The following is a 26,767-nucleotide window of genomic DNA, read 5'->3' on the forward strand; positions in this document are numbered from 1 at the left end:
CTGTTACACCATTGCCTGAAACATTTCTTCCGAGAGCAGAATCCGGAACAAGGTCGCTTCCAAAACACCTTCCATAACAGTATTTGGTGTTACAATAATGTTCATTGCTCCTATAACAGGTGTTACAGGATCTTCTACTTCAAAGTCTAACATGGAATCAGGAAATAATTCCTTAACATTATCTGATAAAGCTTCTTGCACCATTCGTCACTAAAACACACGCCATTTTGTTTTGTTCTGATTTGTATTTATGTTTGCTACATTATCGTCGTTGTCATTTAAATTTTTAATGTCTGATGGGTTTACAGTTTTAAGGAAAGAAAGAACATCCGCTTCACAGAGTTTTATTACTCATTTTTACCTGCATTGCAACCAGAATCCCACAAAAAATACACTGCACGGAGTAGAACTTCTCCACGGGACTAAGGTAAAATGTACCCAGCGCCATAACTTGGATTTTTTCTGGGGGGGGGGGTCAGTAACACACGTATTTGGGTTCCCTAGAAGAAGTTATTTTTCTAATTCTTGGGCCCCCTCTTTCCATCTTTCTCTTACTCTTTATAAGCCCCCGGAGTCTATGGACCCTGGCGCATGGCAAGGTCTGCGGGGCTGTTAGTTACACCACTGGTTCCGTTCCATACATGACAAAGTAATTAAGAGACAAGATTGAAAAATCTCAAAGCCATACGAATAAATATTATTTCTAGGACCCGTAATAACTTTTTTCTTTTTTAACTGAAATGGGCCCACGACTCATTTTTGTTTTATTTACCTTTTGTATGCTGTTTTATTTATGTAATGTAATGCACATGTTTGATGCTTCATTTATAATTTCATGTTCGTATCGTATATGTAAAAGTGTCTTAAAGTAGGACCCTCGAACAGCAGAGAGATTCCCTGGGGCAGATGCCCCCTGCCCCCCCATAAGTTATGGCCCTGAATGTACAGTATACTGTACATGGTACTTTCTCAAATACACTTTAACGCAAATAACAACAATATGCACGTAATTTGTCATATAACATCCAAAATTAATCTTCTGCAATACACAAACGAGCAATTATTTATTTTGGTCTCCCCAGTTTACTAAATAAAAACTAACACGTTAGCTGCCATGCGGGTCCGATCGGACCTACTGGAGTGATCTAAGAAAATGTTCTTGTAGGTCCGATCGGATCCACAATTTCTAATTCGTCGAATTGACGTTAGAGTACTTGTATTGTTAAATCCTGTCTCTACTGTTATTGAACTGTAGTGTTTTTATTACACATGTAGGTTTTGGTCTTTGATATTGATTATTAACGCCGCTAGGGGCGCTAAATACCAAGTAACAAGCATTTGTTGCTTTTGTAGACCCGATCGGACCTATGTTTTACTTTTTCAGTGATACGTTAAAATGTTTAACAATGGATTCATTATTTATTCTAATTTATTTTCACAAGATGTCAGTGTCCCTGTCATTTGCTGAATTTTCAGAAAAGTCCAGATCACTACACTGCTATTACTAATGAGATCGAGTTCTGCGCATATTTCTTCGTTTTTCATTGCACAAAGATTGCTTGATTGATTTTGAGTTTTACGTCCCGTTCAGCAGCGAGGCTATATGAGACGTGGACCTACTGATTAACGTGGAATCCGAACCACATGAGCTCCCGCCGGGAATCGAACCCGGGTCTCCCGCGCCAAAGGCGCGTACGCTAACCGCTTAGCCACGAAGGAGCTCATTCATTGCACAAAGATATTACTTATTAGCACTAAAAGCAAGATGAATATATCCACACTTCTTACTTCTGCACATGTAGTAATAAACAAATAACTTTCTAACAGAGTTGCCAGTTTAACTGTAATTTATCCCCTTGCCCATAAACAAAATATACACACGTAGGTCCGATGGACCCCCAACTTTTATGCACGCGGATTCAATACCTTGCCTTAGATTATGTTTCAATATTAATATTATGTTTAAAAAATAGGAACAAAACAAGAATAATGTAAGTAAGTACGCTTGGCACTTTACCGGTGAACAACAAAATTCACCATTGGCAGCTAACGTGTTAAAACATGAGGAAAGCACATTTTTACCATGTATAGACAGTATCACATTAGTAGTTCAATGTTTGACCAACAGGTAGTAGCACTGTCTATGCAAATCTTCAATGAACAACGAACATGTAGGGGTTCAATGAGCACAAATGTATTTGAGTAATTGTTGGGAGGTTTTCATTGTTAAAACAAAGAATTGAAAAATATGTACAGTATACTATGTATTTTCCTTCAATGAGTGTAAAAAGAATACGTAAATTTGCCAATGAGGAGCTTGTGGAAAGAAGTTGGGTTTGTATGTTTGTCATAAATTAGAGCTATTATGATGACATAAAATGTCAAACAAATGATTTTCACAGTTTCGAGGTTGTGCACTGATAGCAGAAAACATTTATTATTACAGATATTAATAATTTTCATAGTTTGCTTATACCTTTCTGTTATACCCAGGTAACTGTCTTTAATGTTTCTTATATATATCTCATAACGTAAATTTTAATTTTTAATTAACAAATATAAAATCAGAAATATCACATTTTATAAGTTGCCGAAATGTACTTTGTTTGTAACCAGCTAAGTAAACCGGAAGCGGAAATGGCGTATTCTGCATCAGCGTATTAATCGCAACTGGAGTGGTAAAAAGCGTCAAGATCTTTAAAAAATATCATATTTTAGTTACAGGGCATAGTTCCCAAATCCACCGCTAGAGTTCTGCAGTAAGACGTCACTTTCTGCGAAGACAGCTGCTACTGCCATCTGGTAATAGAAGCATGACCTAAATGTAAATGTGCTTTGGGAGTTCGCGTTTGCTGCGGGGGCATCTAATGAACTTTGAATTGTGAAATCTTAAAACTATATTTAAGTTATTACTACTGTATATTAAAGTAAATGAAATATCTTGCAGAATTTTCACATTTCCACAGTAGCGGCTCCATACCATAATCTGAGGTAGTTCTGCACAGTTTTTTTTTTTCTATATTAAATTTCCCATTTTCAGTAATTATAAAATGTACACCAACCAGCATAATTTTTTAGCGTCCTGATCGTTATAAATGACAATTATAATTGAAATTAACAAGTATATATACAACTTTATTGTATCAAGCAACTAAAACACTAGACCTATTGATTTAATTATTGGATGTCAGTGGCGTATTTAGGATTTTGTTTCGGGAGGAGCTATACACAGCATATGAATAAGTATTTAATTTTTCCTTTTGAATGCCTACTAGTTTTAATGAATTTCGGGGGAGTTTGAGTCCGATAGCTCTCCCCTACGCCACTGTTGTGTGTAACGAACTTTAAAAATACAATATCGTAAGAAACATACTGTTTCAGATACCATAACAATTTCGGATTTACGTAATGTCTACAGCCAGTTGTAAATGAAGTCCATCTGACGTGTCTTCTGCTATACAAAATGTCCTATTACTCTATGATTAAAGTTCGGCATGATGGATATGAAATCACACTCGATTGATAAGGCAGCCAAAGGAATGAGACTTTCGTGGCTATTGTGCTTCTCAAAAATGTTTTAACTATTTTTAAATTAGAGAAGTAATGTTCTGCTTCAGTTATTGTCGTTGGGGTAGTTAGAAGAATTTCCAAAAGTTCTATGGTTTGCTTAAAACTGTCACACAAATTGTGTTTGTTCAGAAAATTTGCACAAGGTCGAACACAGAATACTATTATTTTTAAAGCGCACAACAACTTCACTGAACACCTTTATCAAAAACAGGAGAACGGCTCCTCATTTACAATCATGTCCAAAATAATTGTCGCATAACTGTCTTCTTGTAACAATATAATTTGATGATTTACAGGGTACTTTTAATACTGATACTATGTGTATAATCGGGAAATGTATATTTGTGGTAAATTCCATAGGAAAAGAGTTATAAATATGAAAATTAGTATGAGTAAACCAAAATGTTGCTAAATGGACAAGGGGAAAAAGGGTAAAATTTGGCTCTTTCTCGAAAGCCAAGTAGTAAGTCCTATTGCTGTTATTACAATTACAAATATTAATATCCAAAAGTGTCTGAAGTTCTTTTTTTATTTAGGTGTACTCATCTCATATAAGTAAATAGAAACAAATTTAGAAAGAAAGAAAAATGGAGGCCTTAAAAGTAAAACGTAGACAAATTGATCAGAATGTGCTGTCTACAATGCACTGAACAGAGTTGGTGGGTCGTAGTGAGTCGGTAGGTCAGAGTGGGTTGGTGGATCAGAGCAGGTCACGGTGGGATTGTGGGTCGTAGAGGACCATGTCCTGTTGACAAACTTAATGCACGACCCACTGATCCACTTTATCTCTACTTCCTTCTGACTAAATGGTTCGCGTACCCGTCTTCAGATGGTTCAATTCTGGTAGGAGTTCAGGTGATTCGGATCCGTTGCTAAAAGGGACGATAAACTCTACACCAACTCCCATTGAAAATACGAATGTTGCCATTTTCCTATTTGTTTAAGTTAATATGAGACGTTGAATGGCCAAGTGGCGTAAGTCACTTTTGAGACATTTTGAGATATGGAAACTTTTATTAGAATAGATGTAAAAAAAAAAAAAAAAAAATCGGACAAAAAGTACAAAGTTCTGTTGTGAATCCTTTATGTTGCTAAGGTATGTGGCCAACTCGGAAAGTGCAGAGTGTATGAATTCTTGTATTTTCAGTGAAACAGCACATAATTGAGGGACTGGAAAGAAAAATGGTACTTGTCATTTCTAGATATTGAGATACATATTAAAATAAATACAAGAAATTCTACAAGTACAAGACTTTTTTCCCTACATAACTAGACGTTTATCTGTGAAGACTCGTTATGTAGGTATAAGTTCATAAAGTTATAGAATTACCTGTATTTACTCTAATAAACACATCAGTATCTAAAATGACGAATAATATTGACTTACGCCACTTTGCCATCCAATCCCTTCTTTAACAGAATAGTATGTTGACAAAAACAATGCACCGTAGTAAATGAAGGTAAAAATCAGTCATAAAAAACAAAGTGGAACAGAAACATGAATAAGGAAGGCATACTGGAACATTATGCATCATCATTACTGTCACAGTACACGTCATCATTATCATCTCCATACTGGTCACTGTTTTTTAAAGGCAAGTAGTGATAATGGATAGGTGGTATAAATAGCAAAAAATCAATTCCGTCCTTCTTCTTTAGCTTGCTGATAGCTCGAGTCCCTTTTTAAAGCTGTTCTTGTTGAATGTTGTCTGATTTACGGCACTTTGCTGTGCAGTTTCATCGTGATTTCGAATTTACGACGTTCTTTGTGCTACCATCTGTGGATCCATTTTTAAGTCTGTGATACGCAACTTTGCCACCCAACAGCTTATGGTTTCAAGTTCACGGAAATCACTGAATCTCATTTTTGAAAAAAAAAAAAAAAAAAAAAGAAAAGAGTTAGGCCACTTTAACATCCAACGCCTCTTTTTGATACTCTCTTTGATCAAAACATTTGTGGCTATCCTACTTAAAATGTAACTTTGAGAAAAGGTGGAAAAGCATTGTAATATTGCGATAACATGAAACAGACTTACCAAAATTACAATTATGAAAATAACCATAATGTTATATCTAACTAATACACATATTTATCAATATAATGGCAAAAACAGATTTGGAAACATGTCAGGTATGGCCTGAGAAAAATTGAGTTAAGGCTGACCACCTCCACTGGGCGGCCTAATCCCAGGACCTAAAGATAATTGAACATCTGCAGTTCGGTTTAGTAACACGCATCGAAATAGATTTCCGAATCTGTTATCACTCACGGAATTCAGTTATACACTACACGCGGAATCGTATATTGCACGTCACTGGAACAGAGCTCTTCTGAGAGCGAAAGGTGGTCAAACACCATATTATTCTAGTAAGTTGCACTTTTAAGCTGTTTCCATTAAATTGATATGATAAATATGCGCCATATAATTAAGAAGGAAACTTAAACCTACCTTCAAATTGTATTTGTAAGGATCCTGAAGGTTCGTCTGCTTGTTGTACAAGAGAGAAAGGTCTGAAAAATAATAATAGTAAAAACTTCAAAATCAATTCAGTTTATTTTAATAAATATAAATAAGTACGATTAAGTACTCCTCAATTGGATTAAGGCGACAGAACTTCTCAGACAATTTAGCAGAAAATCAAAATCGGATGAGTCGTGTACATGGCATTCGATATACAGGGTGGTCGTGCATCAATGATCTCAAATTTGGGAGGTGAATGTGCATGTAAATACAAGCAGAAAATGTCATTGAGTGAATGCGGCTTCGTTTGGACCCTAGAGGGAACTGAAATGTCACGTTCCAAGGCTGCAGTTAACAATATTACGACAACGGAGAGAAATAGAAATGTATGCCTAAAAGATATCAAGGGAAACCCCATTTGAAGAATACAATTATGCATAAGTGATGGCGAAACACTGACACAAGGTGACACAAAGAAAATGAATGAAACGCGGAGACAAGTTGAAGTTTGTGAAAACACAACTACTTGCAAGCAATAAGGAGACAAGGAACACAACTCTAGGTGTACTGTATAGTACATGTGCTTTGACAGAGGGCGCATAGCTACAAGAGGTGGAACAAGAGGGCGTGAGGAGCGTCAGATTGTAGAGCTAGCCATAGGCAGCAGTAAAAGCGTGGGTAACGAAAGCGTTCGCATTGAAGGTGCAGAGGACAGCGCACACTTCTTTCGTAGTGAATGTGGCATGAACTCTGTAGGCACGATAGTAATCGTGTGTATGTCAACGTGATTTATTTTGTGTCGTGTGAAACAGTGTTGATACTGACAAGCGCTTGACCTACAAGTGATGTGTATAATGCACCACGATCAATAGGGTAGTATAGACTAAGAAATGGTGAATATACATTTGATGTACGGCTTAGCGGAAGGTAATGCGGAAGAAGTACGCAGATTGTATGCGAAACGCTACCCAGATCGATAAATTCCAGGACCGGGGATGTTTATTCGCATTCATCAGCGATTGCGACACACTGGGTCATTCATCCCCAACAGAAACATTCCGAGGCGACAATGAGGTCCCCCACACAGTATGGCATCACAAATTTCCACAATGATCATTGATGAGCACCCAACAACCCGCATGCAATTATAGAGACTTAGCCTCGACATGTTTTTCAGTTGCATGTGTAGGCTGGTATTAGTGGCGACAACATTGTGCGAACATACTTCTTACGACAGCGATTGAACGCAATATAGTATCTCCGATTTCTGATCCAGGACCTACCCATGCTGCTTGAAGACGTGCTACTGAGGACAGGACAGTGTATGTGGTTTGTGCATAATGGTGCCCCTGCCCATTCATGTCACACCATTCGTGCGTATCTAAACGAAACATTTTCACGGAGGTGGATAAGTCGTGGTGGCAGACGAGCATGGCCCCCACGTTCACCCGAACCGAAACCCCTAGATTTTTTCTGTGGGATTACGTGAAAAGTCTCGTGTAAGCACGTTACCCGAACATAACGTTGAAGATCTTCGTCAGCGTATATGTGCTACATTTCGCACACTATGGCGAACACTAGCAATATTGCCACCAGTCAGAGAATCATTACACCATCATGTAACTCTTTGTCACGAAGAACAAGAAGGGCATATTGAATAGCTGCTGGAAGACGGCATTATGTTGACTACGGTAAGTACAATACCTCTTGTTTTTACTGTACACTGGGTCTCATCTTCCATACGTGTTTTGAACGATCTGCAAGTTCCATCACTAAGAGTGTTTGACAGTTTCTTTGTATCTCCCATGTGCCGGCACTGTTTCGTCATCACTTGTGCATAATTGGATTCTTCGGATAGGGTTTCCTCCGATATCTTTTGACCCGACATTCATATTTTCCTCCGTTCTCGCGATATTACAAACTGATGCCTCGGAAAATGATATTTCAGATGCCTCTAGCGTCCAAACGAAGCGGCATTCACCCAATGTTCATTATGACATTTTTTTCTTGTTTTTACTTGTCGATTCATCTCCCAAATTTTCGGTCATCGATGCACGACCACCCAGTATATTGACCTTGTGATTTAAAAAAAATGAAGTCAAAGAGAGAAACAACAAAATGATTTTCTTTTACTGACTGCACTGAATAATTCCATTATAATGGTAATAAAAAATTCCAAGTTTTAAAAGGAATTTATTCAACTGTTTTGGATCCTAACTACACAGTTTAATGTTGTGATTCTAATCAGTGTGTGTATATATGCAGCGGTCCTCATCCTTCCTAAGTGCATGGTCACAGTCCTCCCAAATTTACTATACCTGCCTTTAAAAAAAAGCGTAGTACACGATACCAAGTTGATTCAAATGAAACCAAGATAGTTTGCTTCATATTCTAGAGTTTATTCTATTTATTGAAGATTCTTAAAAGTATCATTATTCAAAAGGTTCTAATATTGGTATAACACAAGGGTTACCAAAATTACACTTTCTTATATATAATAAAATAACTCTAATGTTACATTTAAAGAATATGTATTCTTTATGGTGGAAATATCTAGTTAGAAACGTGTCAGGCGCATTGGGATAAAGTTAGTCACCTCCAATCTAAAAATAATTTTGGTATTTTGGTAACATAATTATAATTGAACATCTGGTATGATTAAAGTTTGATTTTTGCATTTTCAATGTTAACTGGTTCAAAACTATTCTTAATTTTGCCTTCCCTTCGTATTACTTTTAATCGTGAAACAAAGGTTGTACAGATATGGAGGTCATACATTAAAAGTCATACACATGTTTAGAAGCACCTACCATCGATTTCTGTGACGTTGTTTTCCTCCATACAACCGTTCATCAGCCGCAGTGTGTCCAGCATCTTATACGCATCTTCCTTCAAAGAAAAGCCAACAATAATATCAATAGAACGACGAAATATATATTAGGTACATTAACATTTACTTTAGAACGACAACCGTTAGTCTCTATCTATTACCGATGTTCTATGAGGATCAACTTTGAAACCAAAAATCGTTCATTTCTATCACTTTCTGTTTGAATAAAGAGTTATCGGAATGGATGGAAGTTATTCTTGTGACGTTGAATCGATTCCAGAAAACCAGTTCGCGATACATTTTAATTATTTCGTCTATAGAGATAAGTATTAAAGCCGGAAGTAGGCCTAGTAGTAAATTTCAACTAGTTCCGGTTTGGGTTGAGTATTTTGGTTTGTTTGAGACTGTGAATCGATTGCAAAGAAATTTTGTCCCTATCTATTACCATTTTTCTTCTATGGTGATAATTGTTAAATCCGGAATGGTTTATTAGAACCATTGCAAAAAGAAAAGAAAAGGAAAGAAAAAGCCTCCCGATTCCTCTAGTTGTTCTCGCTTTGATACACGGCAGGCTGACGGACGGACGTAACCACTCCATAAGACTTCCGACATTTCTGAACATCAAGGTTAAAAATCTAAAAACGGTGATAGATAGCAACAAAGCATTTCTTGGAATCGATTCAATTTTTTTAAGAAGAGATACTCTCTCCTCCCATGACAGGCTACTAAAAGTGAAAGTAATACAAATTGTCTAGTACAATTTCAATATTTAAGTTCAAAGAATAAAAACTATAATAGACATCGACAGTTCAATTTTTGGAATCGATTTAGCTTCCCAAGGATAGGTTCAGTTTCGACCATCAACGCAGTATTGAAACCGGAACTGGTAGAAATCAATCGTTTCCTGTTTTCAAATTCGTAGCCGAAGAACACAAACACTAAGTCATAGTGAGAAGAGTTTTTTTTATTTAATTTTTTTATTTTTTTTACTCTTTTTTCAATCAGTTTAGCATCTGAAGGAAATATACTCTTCTAAGATACAATATATCAAATTAAAACTATGCATACGGATTGTGTGCACTTTTGTGTATTTCTAATTTTTTTTTAGATCCGTACGTGAACCCGGGCCCGAGCCCGAGGGGCGCAACTATTCCGAGAGGGTGATTTTTCAGATAAAAATTTCGTTTTTTCCCGATTTTTCCAATTTAAGTGTATGATACGGATATATGAATAGTACTATTGGAAAGGGATCGTTATAGTGAAGAAAATGGCGTTTGAACTATGACTCTAGGTCAAATAGTAATGACGCAGTAAATTTTCAAATCATATGTATAGGTTTAAAAAAGGGTCACCTTCGGACATTCAAAAATTTCTTCTGACCTTAGTATTCAAGGCACAAGATTAAAATTTTTCACATCTATTGTGTACCTAACTAAGTTTTTTTTTAAAAAAAATCAGTTCCATAAGTGTACCTAGGTCAGGGTAGAGGGGCGCAAAAATTTTGATTTAAAAAAAAACTCTCGGTTTTCCCAATTTTCCCGTTTCTGGTGTATTATACGGACAAGGGAGTGGTACCGTTGGAAAGGATACTCTATCCTAAAGAAACCATGATCCTAGGTATGAACCATGATCCTACGATAAATAGTAAGGAAGCAGTAGCTGTTTGAGCGAAAGTCTAAAATTTACCTCAAAAAGAGGAAATTCTAAAAGGGCTAATCTGTGAGAACTCTGGTTCGATCCCAGCCAAGTAAGTTTGTAGCGGACAGTATTGTGTGGGTTTTCTTGGGGTTCTCCCGTTTTCTCCCACAATCTCATTACACCAATCCCATTACCGTTTTCTCCCCATTCACTGACAGTAACCATCCTTCTCCTTAGTTTAAAAGGCATATCCTTGGACCGTTGAACTGACAGATTTCATTTTCTTTCAATCTTTAGACCATTCATAAAAGAGAGACATCTGCTGCATTCTTAGCTGATAGTAGAAAAAAGAGGAATGGTAATTCGCTGCTGGCTATCTGAGCTGTCTCTAATAAGCAGCATTGCAGGCTGTCAAATAAAATTGTACTTTATCGAAAATATGTGACATATTTGAATTAACCCAGCTGAAAGAGAAGCTAGGCTATGGCTACACAATGTGAAATATTTTGTTTACGATGAACATGATGAACTGTTTCTTGGAAACAAATATTAAGGCAGAATAAGAACCCTGATTCATAAATTGTTAACACTTCAAAATGCTGAGTAAAGTATTCAGAGGTGGAAACGAAGTGACAACGAAAAGTTATATTAATCAATTTTTCGAGTTTATATTGAAGTCGTTGAAGCGAGTTTTACAAGTATACGTTAATTAAGTCAATTATGCATTGATATTATTATGAAAGAAATGTATTTGTATTTCATAAATACCAGTCTACATTCAATTTAGAAAACTCAGGCATTGGTTATCGTACACTAGATTAGTTGTCTGCATTTCTTGGTATTAAATTCGTTTAGTTATATTAAAATTAAGTTTTCCTCCATTATGGTCGATTTCTATGAGAGGCAATGATGAATGAAAGAAATTAATGATAATAGAATGAGGAGACGGGTTTCCACGGATAAGTATCCGAACCATGTTTGTTTACCACAATATTTACTATGCACGTACCGGAATTATCTCTGATGTACGTTTACTATTAAATACTTTTTTCTCGGATCATAGCTAGTCAGATTATATTATACATGGCAAGTTACCTCTTGTTTAACTCTTGTTTAACTCAAGTATTATAGAGAAGTTCAGAATGTAGTGCCTCTAAAGTGATTCCTTTATTTGTGTTTGACAGATAGCACCGATACAGGTATCAGTGGAAAGCTTACAATGTCAGCTGCAAATAATGACATTATTTTTCAACATAGTCCCCATTACAGGCAACACACTTGCGCGAACGCGAAACAAGGATTTTCATGGCGTCGGCGAAGAATTATGGTGACTGCTGGAGACACCATTGTCAAACTGCTGCTTCCACCTCTGCGTCACAACTGTAATCTTAGTCCTTAAGGTGATCCGTAAGTTTGAGGAATAGTGAAAAAAGTCGCACGACGGAAGATTCGTACTATAGGCAGAATGTCAACACTTCATCAGCAAATGGGACTACTCTGAATTTTTTGGCGGAGGAGAGGACGTGACTGGGTCGTAATGATGGTATCCACGACACGTCGCGAAACGATGAATGTTCGTGTGCGCACAACCTTTCGCAGTCAGAAATTCAATGAGAGCCCGTTGTTTCAACCGGACGTCACCTCTAGATGCCATGGATTGCTTCATTACTCTGGAAGAAGAGATAGAAAGGTGAAACAAGTAACATTTTATAGCTTAAGCATCACTGCATTAACGATAAATAGATCAGAATGTTCGCATTACTATTGGCCAAGTAGTGGACTTGGAGGCAATACTTTTTGAATGTCCCTTGTATAACACTTTTGATAATTAATTATCTCTATTTTAAAACAGAATATAGTTTGTGCAAGAGTTTTTTCCTTCTTTCTTCTTTTAGCAGCAATAAGTGAAATAACAAAATTTCTGAGCGACAGAAGAGGAACATATGCCTAACTTATGTCTTAGTTCAAAACATGTTGTAATCTTCAATTGAAGCATGCTAATACCTTCAATCTTAAGCCCAACATTTACCCAGGCAAACTTACTAATGCAAGCAAACGAAGCCCAAGACGAACTGGGCAATCTTGTAGCAATTCCATCTAACAATATCAAGAAACGTTGTATTCATGTTAAGATATAATGTTTATTTGCCGTGTATTTTGTATGTCTACCTTTTTCCTACTGTCTGATACATATCTCTTAAATATATACTAATTGACAGGAAGGTGGAATTTTTGCTACACGTATACAACCGTAGGGGCAAAAGTGCTTATGTCCGGTTTCATGTATTTTTAACTCCTATTATTATCCCGATAGGCAGGCGTGAAGTTCCTTCCCCCCCCCCACATTCGAAGTTGTCTAGCTCCGCCCCTGCCTACTTTCGGACTATGTCATATAAACTTTTTTTTGCTTATTTTGGTATCAGGAGTCTGTGGTTTCCATTTTTCGCCATTATTTTTGGGACACTTTAAAGGTTGTTAATGAACTATACCGACAAACTGTTAAGAGGTGATTCCTCACATCAAAATAAGAGAAAAAGTTCATATGGACCTACTGCGAAAGTGCATAGTTTGTGCTAGGTAGGGATGCGTTCGAGACGAGTCGAGATTGACAAAATTCGAGTAGAGACACAGCTCTTCCAATAGAGAAATATACATTTTTCGAGTCGAAACATCGCTTCTACAGCACATTTTTGAGACGAGACAGCCTCAAAACTTGTCTCGTGCGCACCCCTAGTGCTAGAGCTGTCCAAAATTGCGAAAAAGCCAAATTTCAAAAGGTACTTTTTCAAATTCCAGAAACTGTAGATGGTGGTCCTTATCAGCGTAAAGGAAGTCACGCATAAACAATCCAAAAGTTCATATGTCGTCAATTTTTAATAGGTGTACAGGATATTCCCTATAAGGTGTAATTCTGAGATATGCTCTCAATAGGGTTTTCAGATATACCCTGATTTCAAGGAGGGTTCAAAGTAGGCAGAAGGTAAGCCTTGACAACAGTGGACATCCAATGCTTCGAAGGGAAGTCGGAAGTGTTAGGAACCGGCAGCTCCATGTTTGTCTGTGTTCGGAATAAAATGTAATGCGATATTTTTCGTCACGGTATATTTCACGTTTTCTTCACTTATAAGCGTGAAAGCAAACATTGCAGCATGCCTTTTCCCGAGTACAAAAAACCGTGTTGGTGACGATCCTTAACACTTCCAACATCTCGCCAAAGGATTCTGTGTTGACTGCTATCAAGGCTTATCGTTTATCTACTTCAGACCAACCATAAAGTCAAGAGTATATCTCAAAATTCGGTTGATGGCATGTCTGGGAATTTCACCTTGTATGAATGCTCTGTACACCCATTGAACATTAATGAAATATGCATTTTTGTATTGTGTATGCGTAACTTCCTTTACGCTGATAAGGATCACCACCCACAATTTCTGAAATTCGAAACAGAGCCTGTTGAAATTTGGCTTTTTCGCGATTTTGGACAGCCCTAGCTCTGTAACTATGCACTTTCCCCCACAGGCTCATATGAACTTTTTCTCTTATTTTGATGAAAGGAATCACCTCTTGCAGTTTGTCGGTATGGTTCATTAACACCATGTATATATATATATATATATAACAAGGTAAATTATTATTATGTATTGAACTGAAAGTAGATCTCTATGTGGACTTAAAATATTATTTTCTCATTCCTCTTTTCTCATTACCTTTCCTACCTTAAACTGAGGTGTCATTTGCATTAGAAAATTACGTATATTGAAAGGTATGGTAACAGCTGGTAATGTACAATGACGAAAGCCTTATGATCTAAATTCTCGATTGTGATTGGTTGATTTGGAATTCGGAATGGAATCCATGGATCAGGATATCGGGGTACGTAGTGTGTGTTTGTTTACATTTGTTAGATTTAATTTCTTTCTTTTTTGTGTAATATGTCGTGGAATTTATAAAACGGATAACCGTGACTACACTCAATGTATTAAAATGATTATTAAGGATTGAGATATATAGAGAGGAGCAAGTGTGAAAACTTCGTACATGAAATATGACTTCCTAAATTTGAATGGAGAAATTAGAATTTTCCGTGGGCCATGCTAGAATGGCGTTTTGTGAAAAATGCTTTCTAGGTTGTTCCTTTGGAAAGTGTTGAACATGTTTTTACTATTTATTGTTGTATTAAAATTAATTTTTTGTGTACTGTTAGTCTTTTTCTTTTTTTATATTTATGATAATTATTTTATTCTTTCTTATTTGAATTATTAGATTTATCATTGCTAAGTAACATCCTTGAACAACTGAAATAATTTTGAATGAAGTTTAATAAATTAAAAGGTGAGAGTGAAACATCTTCATTATCTGGATGGTCTAAGCGGTCTTTCATTACAGTACCGATGAAACCTCTCCCTACTTTTTCTGCATTGTTTTCCCCGGAGGTTAGGTATGTGTTTGAAATTTTAGAGTCGTACTTTTGTTTTTTAAGTACGGATTTTTTCCCCGGAGTAGTCATCCGGAAAGAGAGGGGATTAAGAGAGTTTCGTTACAGTAAGATATACACCAATGTAACTAGCAATTTGTTCTCGGGGGAAAAGCGACTTTCCAGGGAGTCGGACTGTTTACATGCCAAAAGCAAACAAAAAAAGTGTTATTTCAAAGTATAAAAACATCAACAATTCAGTATCCATACATAGATATTACACGCAAATGTATTATTATTATTATTATTATTATTATTATTATTATTATTATTATTATTATTATTATTATTATTATTTTAGGTATGTTACTTTATTGCAGTGTTCGTAGTTTGAGAGAAATTTCCCTAATCTAGGAAAGTTTCATAAGTAAATTTAGCAAAAAGGGAAAAAAGGGATTTTTTCGATAAAACTTGAAAATCTAGGGAAATTCTTGCGTTTGCTGGTAGACCAATAGAAATGCTTCATTTTTTCTTTCTTCTTCAGAAATAAACCAATACAATAGTTTGTGTGTGCATCTGTATCTGTGTTCAAAGTAGCATAACTTGTGCCCATTGTTGAGTAGGTGTGTGTATGTATTTTTGTTATTGGTAAAAAAAAAAAGTGAAGTAAAAAATAAAAAAAAGAAAAAAGAAGTAAATAAACAAACCAAAGGTAGTTGATACTTCCTTTAACTATTTTATCACATAACCTCTGTCATAGGAATTGAATATTTAACAAACTAGGGAAAATTTGACGTGAAAAGGGAAAATTTTGTGTGAGTCGAGGGAAATTTTCTTAAGAAAATCTACGAAGACTTCTTTATTGAACTATAGAGTCTTGACAATGTGTGATGGAAGTAACAGCTTGACATTGTACAAATGTAGCAATAAACTATTTACAAAGGAACAAAAATTGTTTATGGACGAAACAATAATACTACACCAATAAATTCATAACTGTGTGCTCCTAGGTACACAAATCAGAGGAACAACGGAGAATTGACAATTCCAGTTGTTTTAATTATTTTAACTTTTTGACGTAATATTAGGGTTGCCATATGTCTGTATTTTGTACGGACTGTTGGTATTTTTGGATCAGTGTCCGTGTCCGCATCGTACAAACCATGAAATACGAAAATGTCCGTATTTGACAGTTTTTGGAGCTGCCTGAAAATTTCCGAGTCGGGAATCGCTAAAATTTCGGGCGAAAAATATAGCTATTTCGTTATATACGGTAACTTATATTTTAGTAACTATTAAGAGGTTGTGTTTAAAAAGTGTATCATTTTTTCATTCCAGGGTTCTTTTGGTTAGGTTTGATATGCGTAATCTAATGACAGGTTTACTATATTCATCTTAATGAAAAAAAATATTAAAACATGTTAGTTTCCAATAGTGCTTTAAGTATTACAGTAAACAGTTGTGTGATAACCTAAAAAGGTGACTTTTAGGTAACAAATTTCAAAATATTTATTGTGTTTGGACACCGTAGACCCTATCTTTGATGAGTGGTCATTTCAAAGCTTGTCCGTATTTTGGATCAAAAAATTATGGCAACTCTACGTAATATATATATATCATTATAAACATTTTCAATTTGCTGCAAGTATCACAGAAATGTAATAAACGCATAATCGACAATCGACGTACTCTATTTTCGAGAACAGAATATATTTTTAGGGAGATGTTATGTTTATTTACCCTTTCCCGACGTTACTATAGCTTTGAATTATACTGAGATTCACAATTTAAGGCCGCTGAGTCTCAAGAGTTAGTTAGAATGCATTCCGCACTTATTAAGATGCACATAGTGCTTTCCTTTTTTGCTTGCAGCAAGATTCATTGCATGACCCTCATATTAAAAAAAATATATTTTTTAGTTTAACGTTCCAGACTTATTCCTCGAGGTTAAGAAAGACAGAGCTCATAAGACGGATGATAATGGTGAAACGAAACAAGTGGGTAACGGGGAAATCCTCCGAATAGTATTTGTCCACAACAAAGAACACTAGGCGCTTGACAGGATCATTCCAGGGATCCAACAGTGAGCGCTCTATCACTGAGCTACCTCGTCCCAATGATCTTTCCAAGAAACTTATAACCTATAGATGGAAGCGAAGTCCTGCTTCCTCACACATATGGAGCCTCTTCAACCTGTTTATTTACGTATCAGACTCTTGATAGAATAAGGTTTGTCAATCTGTAAATCATTTTATTAGAAAATTACTTTAACAAAAGAGACACTGACCAAAGCTTAAAACCCACTTTATTTTAAATTATAATTTGTAACTGTTTCGGATATCTAGCATATCCTTCTTCAGACACTATCGAAAGTAAATGAAAATACAGACATATATATAAATATTGTTATGTCAAAGTTTTGTTATGACAAAGTTTAAATTCTTTAACCGTCATATATATAGTCATTGTTATAAAAAAGTTTAAATAAAGTGGGTTTTAAGCTTTGGTCAGTGTATCTTTTGTTAAAACAATCAATCCAAAACCATGAATAGTCTTACTATAGAAAATTACGTTGCGAAAATCTTTTTAAGTACGAATTTCTAATTAACAACGAAGTTTTTATCCCCTAGTTAAGAACAGTAAAATTCAATATCATTGTCTTGCAGGGGCCTAGACTTTATTAATCACCAGATTCCACTTACCCAACAGGACATGGTGGCTCAGTAGTACAGTACTCATCTCTAGAACGAGAGGTCCCTGGTTTGATCCTGGGTGATGTTAGTTTACAGTGGACAACATCGTTTCCGTGGGTTCTCTTGTTTCTCCCGCATTCTTATTCCACCATACTTTCAATGCTCTTCCATCTCTTTTAGCTTACAGACCATAACTGAAGAAAGTAAAACTTTAAGATTTCCTTTCGTTTTTTTTAGTTAGCCCAGGCCTGTAGTCCAGGGCCCTTGAAGGCGACACAGTGTGGTGGGGTACGGCCTATTCTCTGAGTGTTAATCTGAATACACACCAACTGTATTGAACTCAGGCTCCGGTTGTACTTCGGAGTTCGTGTTAATAGTAGGGAAGGCAAAACCTTTCTTTATAAAAACCGGAAACTGGTTTCTAGAGAAATCAAAACCCGAAAAACCGACATTTCGGTTTTCTCCAAAAGCCGGTTCGGTTTTCTTCCAAACCGGTTCGGTTTTCTTCCAAACCGGTTCGGTTTTCACCGAAACTAGTTTCCGTGAAAACTTTTGGAAAACACATAACACTATTTTTGTGGAAACGGATTCGGTATCCGAAGAATAACTAAACACTATTCTGGTCAGAAATAGAACAAAGTTTGAAAAAAAACGGATCCGGTTTTGAAGAAAACCGAAACCGGATCCGGTGAAAAACCGAACACCGGTTTTTGTGCCCACCACTAGTTAATACTAGATGACATAACCTATCTAACCTCGTTATTTCAGAAGGACGTAAAACAGACCCAGACGCCCAGATCGTCGCCCAGACAAGGGCCAAATGAAAAATGTAATAAAGAGAGAAGGTGACATAAATTTGGAATTAAATTACCTAAATCGAAATAAAAATTCATTACACCAATTTCTGGTAGCAATATTAAGATTTACTATCGATAATTTCTTTCCTGATCTTTTATTACGCCGCAAGCATAGTAGATAATTTCATTACGACCATCCTGTAGGCCTATATTTGCATACGATTTGCATAAATACATACAATCTGGGTATTTGATATAGTTCGTGGACCACAAGTGCTCACTGACATTAATGTCCATACGAGAAGATTTTATCGTGCTTGTTCCGAAAGATATATTTTCTTTCGCCCCTCTGGAAAAATATTTGAGATTAAGTGCAGTGGACGTTCCTTTGCAGCTTATCGTACCCCTTCTTCACGAATCCTAAAACCACCAGTGCTAACTTTACATTAATTTGTCCCTAGTTCTTTGTTAACAAATTATAAATATCAGCCATCCCAACGCGAGATGAAAAAAGTATGCTAACGATTACTATCTGTTATTCTCATAAATATTTTTATATAATGTATACCCTGATTTTATATTATGATCTTTATAGTATAATATAGGGTATGGCTACTAAAGAATAGTGTGCTTCATCTAAGATAATGGCGTGCTTTAATCGTGGAAAAACAGTGGGCAGATGGGGTGATGGTGGTTGGGGGAATTGAGAATTTGGGGTCAACACAATATGAAAGCCGCTTGGACCAACTAGTAGCCAGTCCGGCCTTGACGCAAAACATGACTCCACCTATAGCTATATTGTCCATAACGTGGAGAACACACTGTAGAAGTATGAGTGGGTCTTTTCTCTACTCCAACAGGGATGTACCCAAAGCGTCAATTTGTTTGTAAGTTATTGCCAAGAGATGTACACATGGACTATTCCCCTGGTACTCCACATTTATAATGAGCGTGATTTGACTCCTATCTCTGCCCATTCGGAAGTTGTGAAAAGTGCTATATTTTTAGAAGTATGGTTTTAGATTACTTGTATATCCAACTGTTCTAGAAGTACGCGCCTTTAGCGTGGGAGACCCGGCTTCGATTCCCGGCGGGAGCTCATGTGGTTCGGATTCCACGTTAATCAGTAGGTCCATGTCTCATATAGCCTCGCTGCTGAAAGGGATGCTAAACTAAAATCAATCAATCAACCAAATGTTCTAGAAATTTTTTTTCTTGTGACAGTGCATTATGATAGCAGAAATATGGCCCGTCGACTTTTGAATTTAAGAATTCTATTTAGGTTTAAGTCACAAGTGTACAGGAAGTTCATTAATGAGCACCCGATGTTTAAGATGATGTAAGCACATTCTTTAAAACTTCTATTGAATTCTACTTGAGATGTAAAATAAGCAGCACTCCGTTGCTTAAAACATAACTTAGCCACGTAAAAATTAGGTGGGAACAATTGATAAATGAGCTTTTGTATTACAAAATAAATAAGATGTTCTGAAGACAATGTAAACTTACAAGATCCAAGTGTAATGATGATGATTATGTTAATTTATTGATAGTCTTAAGCATACATCATGTACTTTAAATGACTCCAGCACTTTCGTTTTAATGATCTTGAAATTGGTGTTTTCAAGGTTAAGGCGAGAGCACGTCGGCTTAGTGCCAGAATGTTCCTCTTTAGTATGTGAAGTCCCTGGCTCGAATTCGGCTCATGCCAAGTGAGCTTTGGGGTGGTTGAAACACCGTGTAAGAGATTTTGTCGGAGTTCTCCCGCTTCCTCCCACTTTCTTCATTCTACCATTTCATTTATTATCATTACCTCTTTGCCTCGGAGCACAAAGACTGTACGTTAACGGGAGAAAGAGGTAATGCAACAATTCTATCTTATGCAACTCTGTTTAAATTGATGATAAAAACTATTTAAAAACATTTTCTTTACTTAGTTGCACAATATGTTTATTCGTTGGCATTATGTTCTGCTGTTTCCACTTTTTCATGCGTGTTAATTGTTTCATCTTCTAGTTCATCTTCTGGAATAATTGAATTTTTGTTTTCCGGTGGATCATGAACACATCTCATCAAGAACATTCCAAGAGCACCGGCAATCGAAGGTATACCTGCTACAAGAAACGCCATTTGGTAAGAATTCTTCATGTTGTAGAGTACAGCGGCTAACACAGGACCGATTCCAGTGGGAATACTCGAAATGCCATAGAGAGAGCCTATGGCCTGGGTGCTCCCTCGCCTGCCGCATATCTCAGTTGCGATTGGGCCGGTCAACGACACGAAGGCTCCGTCACAAATTCCGAAGATGGCGCACATCGCCATGAGCGATTGGAAATTTGGTACTTGCGGCATAACCATGATCGAAACTCCCAAGATGGAGAACGCTACTTGCTGAAGCATTGGGCCACTTATACCTGGGATATCGTTGATTGCCCCAATGATGAACCGGCCGGCCAACGACGAAATTTGAATGCACACAATGAGAAGATTGGAGTCATTCATTGGGAAGTAATGTGCTGAGAACTGTTTTATATGAACAAAAGGTACAAAATATCCAAACATGGCTACTGGCATACAAATGGCCCAGATGATGTACTTCTTTCGCTTCCACACTTGCACGTTGACGCATTGGCCGATGCATGTATAACAAAAATTCTTTCCCTTCTTTTTCTTCAAATTTGGCGGATCAAGAACTGGCACAAAGATTAAGGCGCAGCCAATTAACAAAAGAGCCAAACAGCATAGCATCCCGAACGCAACTCTTATACTGATGCCCATGGCAACTGCATCGAATGCATAGGGAATGGCCATTGAGAATACAGCACTTCCAATACAGACGCAACCATTTGCTAATCCTAAATAGCGTTTGAAGTAATGAGTGAGAATGGCCAGGGACGGAACATAAACAAGTGAAGCACCAAACCCGTAAAGCAGTCCATGGCTAAAGAACAACATTTCATACAAATCTATGCAACCAGCTGTGATTGCTAGAGACGTAACAGTAACACAAGCGCCAATCAATGCTGTTTGCCGTATCCCTTTTTTATCTGTGATAATTCCTGCCGGTAGGCAGCTGAAGAAGAAAAACGCACCTGCTAAGGAACCGATGCTTGACGTAATTGTCACAGCGTGCTCTACATTCTTCTCTGCAACATATTCCAGGATATATGGATAGAAAACAGTGTAATTGTTGAGTATGCTGAGAAGAATTCCATTGCAGAGGAAACTGCAAATCATAACAATACAACCATAAATCGTGCCTTCATGCACCACATTGTCGTTGGGGACTTCCACGTCGGCTCCTTCCTGTTCTCGTTCACGACTGAACAACTCATTTCCCCCTCGAAAGCTCTCCGAATGCCTCATTGTTTAGAGCATGTTTCCAGAAATCAACATTTTCATTTTCAGAAACTTCAAATTAATATTCTGATATCAAGTAGTAGGCTTAAATGCCGTTCCTAAGATAAATACTTAATGAAATACATTTGTTTACAGGTCTTGTCTGTTTATTTCGTTTGCTTAACTTTTATTTACATCACAGCGTTTAAAATCATTGTTTTCTTCTTTTTCTCTATAGCATTCAAATGTGCAAGTGCTCAATTTCAAAGCACTGATTGCCTCAAATATCCACAGCATAAGACAAATATGATTGTTATATATTACATAAAAATTTAGTAATGCAAATATTTTCAGCTTAATGACAAAGGATATTATTAAACCAGTTTCTAAAAGCTATTTTTTTGGAACTAAACTTAATAAATTGATGGTAAAAGATTAAACAATGTAATTCAGTAACTTCATAAATAAGCCAATGCTAATTATAAAAATACTGTCTCGAACGCCATACACTGCTGCCACACTTGGTACAATGGTACCAAATTTAGCCCTTTTCGTCATTTATCGACCACTATGGCATTTTCAGCCCCATTTGTAAATAAGTTGTTACAATTCTTCCCAATTCAGCACCATTTAACAAATACTTGTCACATTTTCAAAAGTATCAATAAGACTTTTCGTATATCTTGCGTTACTCATACTGTGACGTTGCATCGCATTACGCTACGAACTCTGTGGGGAAAATTCATGATTAGAGCTATGCCGGGAAACAAATGACGCTAGGTGGGTGCATCCGCGCCGTGCATGAAGGAGACAAGAAAGAAGCAGTGTGATGTTAATTTTAGCTTGAAATATTAAAAAAAAATCTGTTTCTGTTTTTGTGTGTATATCAGAGTGAAGCGAATCTTTTTTTCAAAATTCGAATTTGGATAGGGGGCAAAAATTGAATCATGTCGTAGTACTTTACCATAGAAAATTTCAATTCTCTAAAATAATTTTTGACCGGGGAATCAATTTCCGTGTACTATGTAACTATTTAGCAAATCTTCGCTGAAAGTAGACTGTAATTCGTATTGTGGATAGAGGGCGAAAAATGAATCCTTTGTCAATAGAAAAACATGAATTTTTAATTCTCTAAAGTTATTTTTAGCCGGGGTCCTGAAACTTGGAAATAATAAGACAAAAAGTGATCAACTATAAGCATTTTGCGAGTTTGTCATAAAGAAGCTTTTTGCTATTTAATAAGTCTTCTGATATCCTATGATGAACTTTTGGGAGTATTGTCAATAGTACAATAGTTTGGTTGGTGCTGACAGTGACGTAACTAAGGGGGGAAACGAGGCTTGTGCCCCGGGCGCCGAATTGAGGGGCGCAAAACTGGGCAATTATTTATTTTCACTATAAGGCAAGGGAAGGAGTTTTAGGAAACTAAAGATCATAAAAAATACCACAGAAACTTAAGAGGTGTTTTCATTTTACTTACATCGATTTAAGATATTTGTAAAATGTCCGAGTATACTCGAGACAACAGCTTGATTGTTTGTCATAATTAAATATTCTATTCAAAAGCAAAAGACTGTTGATTTACACATATGCACATCCCGATATGATTCGAAAAACATTGCGATTTGCAGTTATTTCGTTAAGACTGTAAAAATGTGTCAATCATGCTACTCTCAGATTATTTGTCAATCAGTTGCAAATTAGTTTAGTGTTTTATCTTGTACTAAAAGTTAAAGTATGTACTACAATTTTGAAATCAAGCTTTACCACTTGAAGAAAGAATGGAATAGAAGAACTACTGTCTGATGCAAATATTAGGTATAGCTGTGGACCGTTTTAGTTTGGTTGGTCGGGGGAGGGGTGGGCGCTAAGGTGAGTTCTTGCCCCGGCTGCCAACTAACCTAGTTGTGCCGCTGGGTGGTGAGTAAAAAATGATATTCGGTATCATTGATATTACTTGGACAAAGAAATTCACGAAAACAGAAGGAAGGAAAGCCAAAAAGCCATCTTACGGTGAAGCTTTCAGCCAAAGAGTATTATACTCTACTAGTTACATTATCGAATCTTCAGGCTACTTGTCATCTTCGGAAACAAGATAGGAAGGCAATAAAGAACACACTGAAGCTGGAGGAGATTCTATTTTAGTTGAAAATATCCTTTGAAGAAGACAAGAGAGCAATCACAGATTGGATGCACGCAAATGAGAAAATTTGTTCCAACATTAGTAAAAGTGAAGGAGAAAACCAGCGTGACTAGAAGAAAAATTGCAGCAATTGCTACTGCGGTTTTGGGAGATTTTAAATATGTGAGTCTAGAGCAGTAGCAAAACATAATTGACAAATGTAAAATTCAAAGAGAGGTTGCGAAAAATCGTGTAAGTGTAAGAACTAAAGAGACTGTTAATAAAGTGAAACCTCGTGCCATCTATTTTGATTGGAAGAAAGACCAAACGCTCGTGATGTCCGGAAGTCAGAGATATGAAGATGGATGAACATTATTGTATCCGCGTAGAACCGAGTAACAAATTTCTCGGCCATGACTCTTTGACCGGATCAGCATCAGCAAAGAATATTGCTAGTTTTATCTGCCGCGAATTACAAGAAAATAACGTGGACCTATCAGATGTGGTAGCTATCGGCTGCATGGCACTAATATTAATGTTGGTTCAAAAGGAGAAGTGATTAGTGTGCTCGAAAACCATTTAGGAAGGCCCTAGCAGTCGTGCATATGCTTATTCCATTTCCTTGAACTACCACTTCGTCATTTACTAAAAGAAATCACTGGTGTAAGTACTGGCCCTTACACTTTCTCTGGCTCTATTGGTAGATCATTTGTGAATTGCGAAATAAATTCAGTGTACGGCTTCGAAAAGATTTCTTCAGAACCTCCTACACTCCTAAATGTGCGTGATCTCAGTTATGATCAGAGATACTTGTGTGAAAGGAGACTGTAATAAAAGAACCTGGGAAACTTGGGCTTGTTCGCTGGTTAACAATGGTTTACTGATATCTATGTCAAATCCTTCACAGGAGCTCAAAACTCTCGCGAAGTTTGTCGTAAAACACATGCACCAGTGTGGTTCAACATCAAACTGAAATATTTTGTCAAATACGGAGCTAAACATTTGTTCTTCACCATAAAACTTTCGCGATGTTTGCAAGAACCATACAAGACTCCATCAGAAATGCATTCTATGTGAATGCTTAAAACATTCTCATTGTCATGATTGATGACGAGAGATCAGCTACACTAATCCTTGTTGCTGACCAAATATTCCAATCCAGATAGCAGTTTAAATCTTTTGAAATTTGTTCCTTCGAAGTACCAGTATCAAACTTCGAAGCTAATAGTTAGACAGAAATGATAAACTGGAATGAGTGTAACATAACTGAACCGCCAATACTGACTCATGTGACAGATGAAAAATGGCAAGAAATTCGCGCTTCAGAAAATACACGTGTTGATATCCCTGAGTGCAAATGTCATACGCAAGTTTGTGGAAAGATTAGTGAAAATAATTAGTGAAACTTCTTTCAGTATGTGGGGAACGAGAGAGCGATTTCTTTATTCGTTCCAAAATTGACTAGAAACTACATGCCTACTTTTGAGACAAAGTCGCAGTATTTTGCAGGAAGATATGAACGAAACTTATGAAACATTCAATCTAATGTTGGCGGGTGGGTGGGATTGAACTCGACAGCAGCCACCTCATAGTGGGTTGATGTAGCCTGTAACATAGAATATGAACTTCGGTAGCTTTAGAAATTCATCTCATCATGAGAATGAATCTTAACACCCTCAAATTACAGTCTACTTCAGAATATGAACTTCGGTAGCTTTAGAAATTCATCTCGTCGTGAGAACGAATCTTAACACCCTCAAATTACAGTATACTTCAGAATATGAACTTCAGTAGCTTTAGAAATTCATCTCATCGTGAGAATGAATCTTAACACCCTCAAATTACAGTCTACTTCAGAATATGAACTTCGGTAGCTTTAGAAATTCATCTCATCGTGAGAATGAATCTTAACACCCTCAAATTACAGTCTACTTCAGAATATGAACTTCGGTAGCTTTAGAAATTCATCTCATCGTGAGAATGAATCTTAACACCCTCAAATTACAGTCTACTTCAGAATATGAACTTCGGTAGGTTTAGAAATTCATCTCATCGTGAGAATGAATCTTAACACCCTCAAATTACAGTCTACTTCAGAATATGAACTTCAGTAGCTTTAGAAATTCATCTCATCGTGAGAACGAATCCTAACACCCTCAAATTACAGTATACTTCAGAATATGAACTTCGGTAGCTTTAGAAATTCATCTCATCGTGAGAATGAATCTTAACACCCTCAAATTACAGTCTACTTCAGAATATGAACTTCGGTAGCTTTAGAAATTCATCTCGTCGTGAGAACGAATCTTAACACCCTCAAATTACAGTCTACGTCAGAATATGAACTTCGGTAGCTTTAGAAATTCATCTCATCGTGAGAATGAATCTTAACACCCTCAAATTACAGTCTACTTTAGAATATGAACTTTGGTAGCTTTAGAAATTCATCTCATCGTGAAAATGAATCTGAACACCCTCAAATTACAGTCTACTTCAGAATATGAACTTCGGTAGCTTTAGAAATTCATCTCATCGTGAGAATGAATCGTAACACCCTCAAATTACAGTCTACGTCAGAATATGAACTTCGGTAGCTTTAGAAATTCATCTCGTCGTGAGAACGAATCTTAACACCCTCAAATTACAGTATACTTCAGAATATGAACTTCGGTAGCTTTAGAAATTCATCTCGTCGTGAGAACGAATCTTAACACCCTCAAATTACAGTATACTTCAGAATATGAACTTCGGTAGCTTTAGAAATTCATCTCGTCGTGAGAATGAATCTGAACACCCTCAAATTACAGTCTACTTCAGAATATGAACTTCGGTAGCTTTAGAAATTCATCTCATCGTGAGAATGAATTTTAACACCCTCAAATTACAGTCTACTTCAGAATAT

General features: G+C 36.6%; 1 protein-coding gene across 1 annotated transcript in view; it reads right to left on the minus strand.

Moving 5' to 3' along the window:
- Positions 1-26,767, minus strand: part of LOC145691521 (uncharacterized) — a 41,683-nt gene that overhangs the window by 12,983 nt on the left and 1,933 nt on the right. Inside the window, exons 2-3 of the mRNA XM_081766929.1 lie at positions 8,843-8,921; positions 6,021-6,082 (exon numbers count right to left, since the gene is read on the minus strand). Coding sequence (XP_081623055.1) covers positions 6,021-6,082; positions 8,843-8,921 — 141 coding nt within the window. The remainder of the gene's footprint in view (positions 1-6,020; positions 6,083-8,842; positions 8,922-26,767) is intronic.

Source organism: Thermobia domestica, chromosome 8, assembly GCF_964235325.1.
Source record: "Thermobia domestica chromosome 8, izTheDome1.hap1.1, whole genome shotgun sequence".
Classification (NCBI taxonomy): Eukaryota; Metazoa; Arthropoda; class Insecta; order Zygentoma; family Lepismatidae; genus Thermobia; species Thermobia domestica.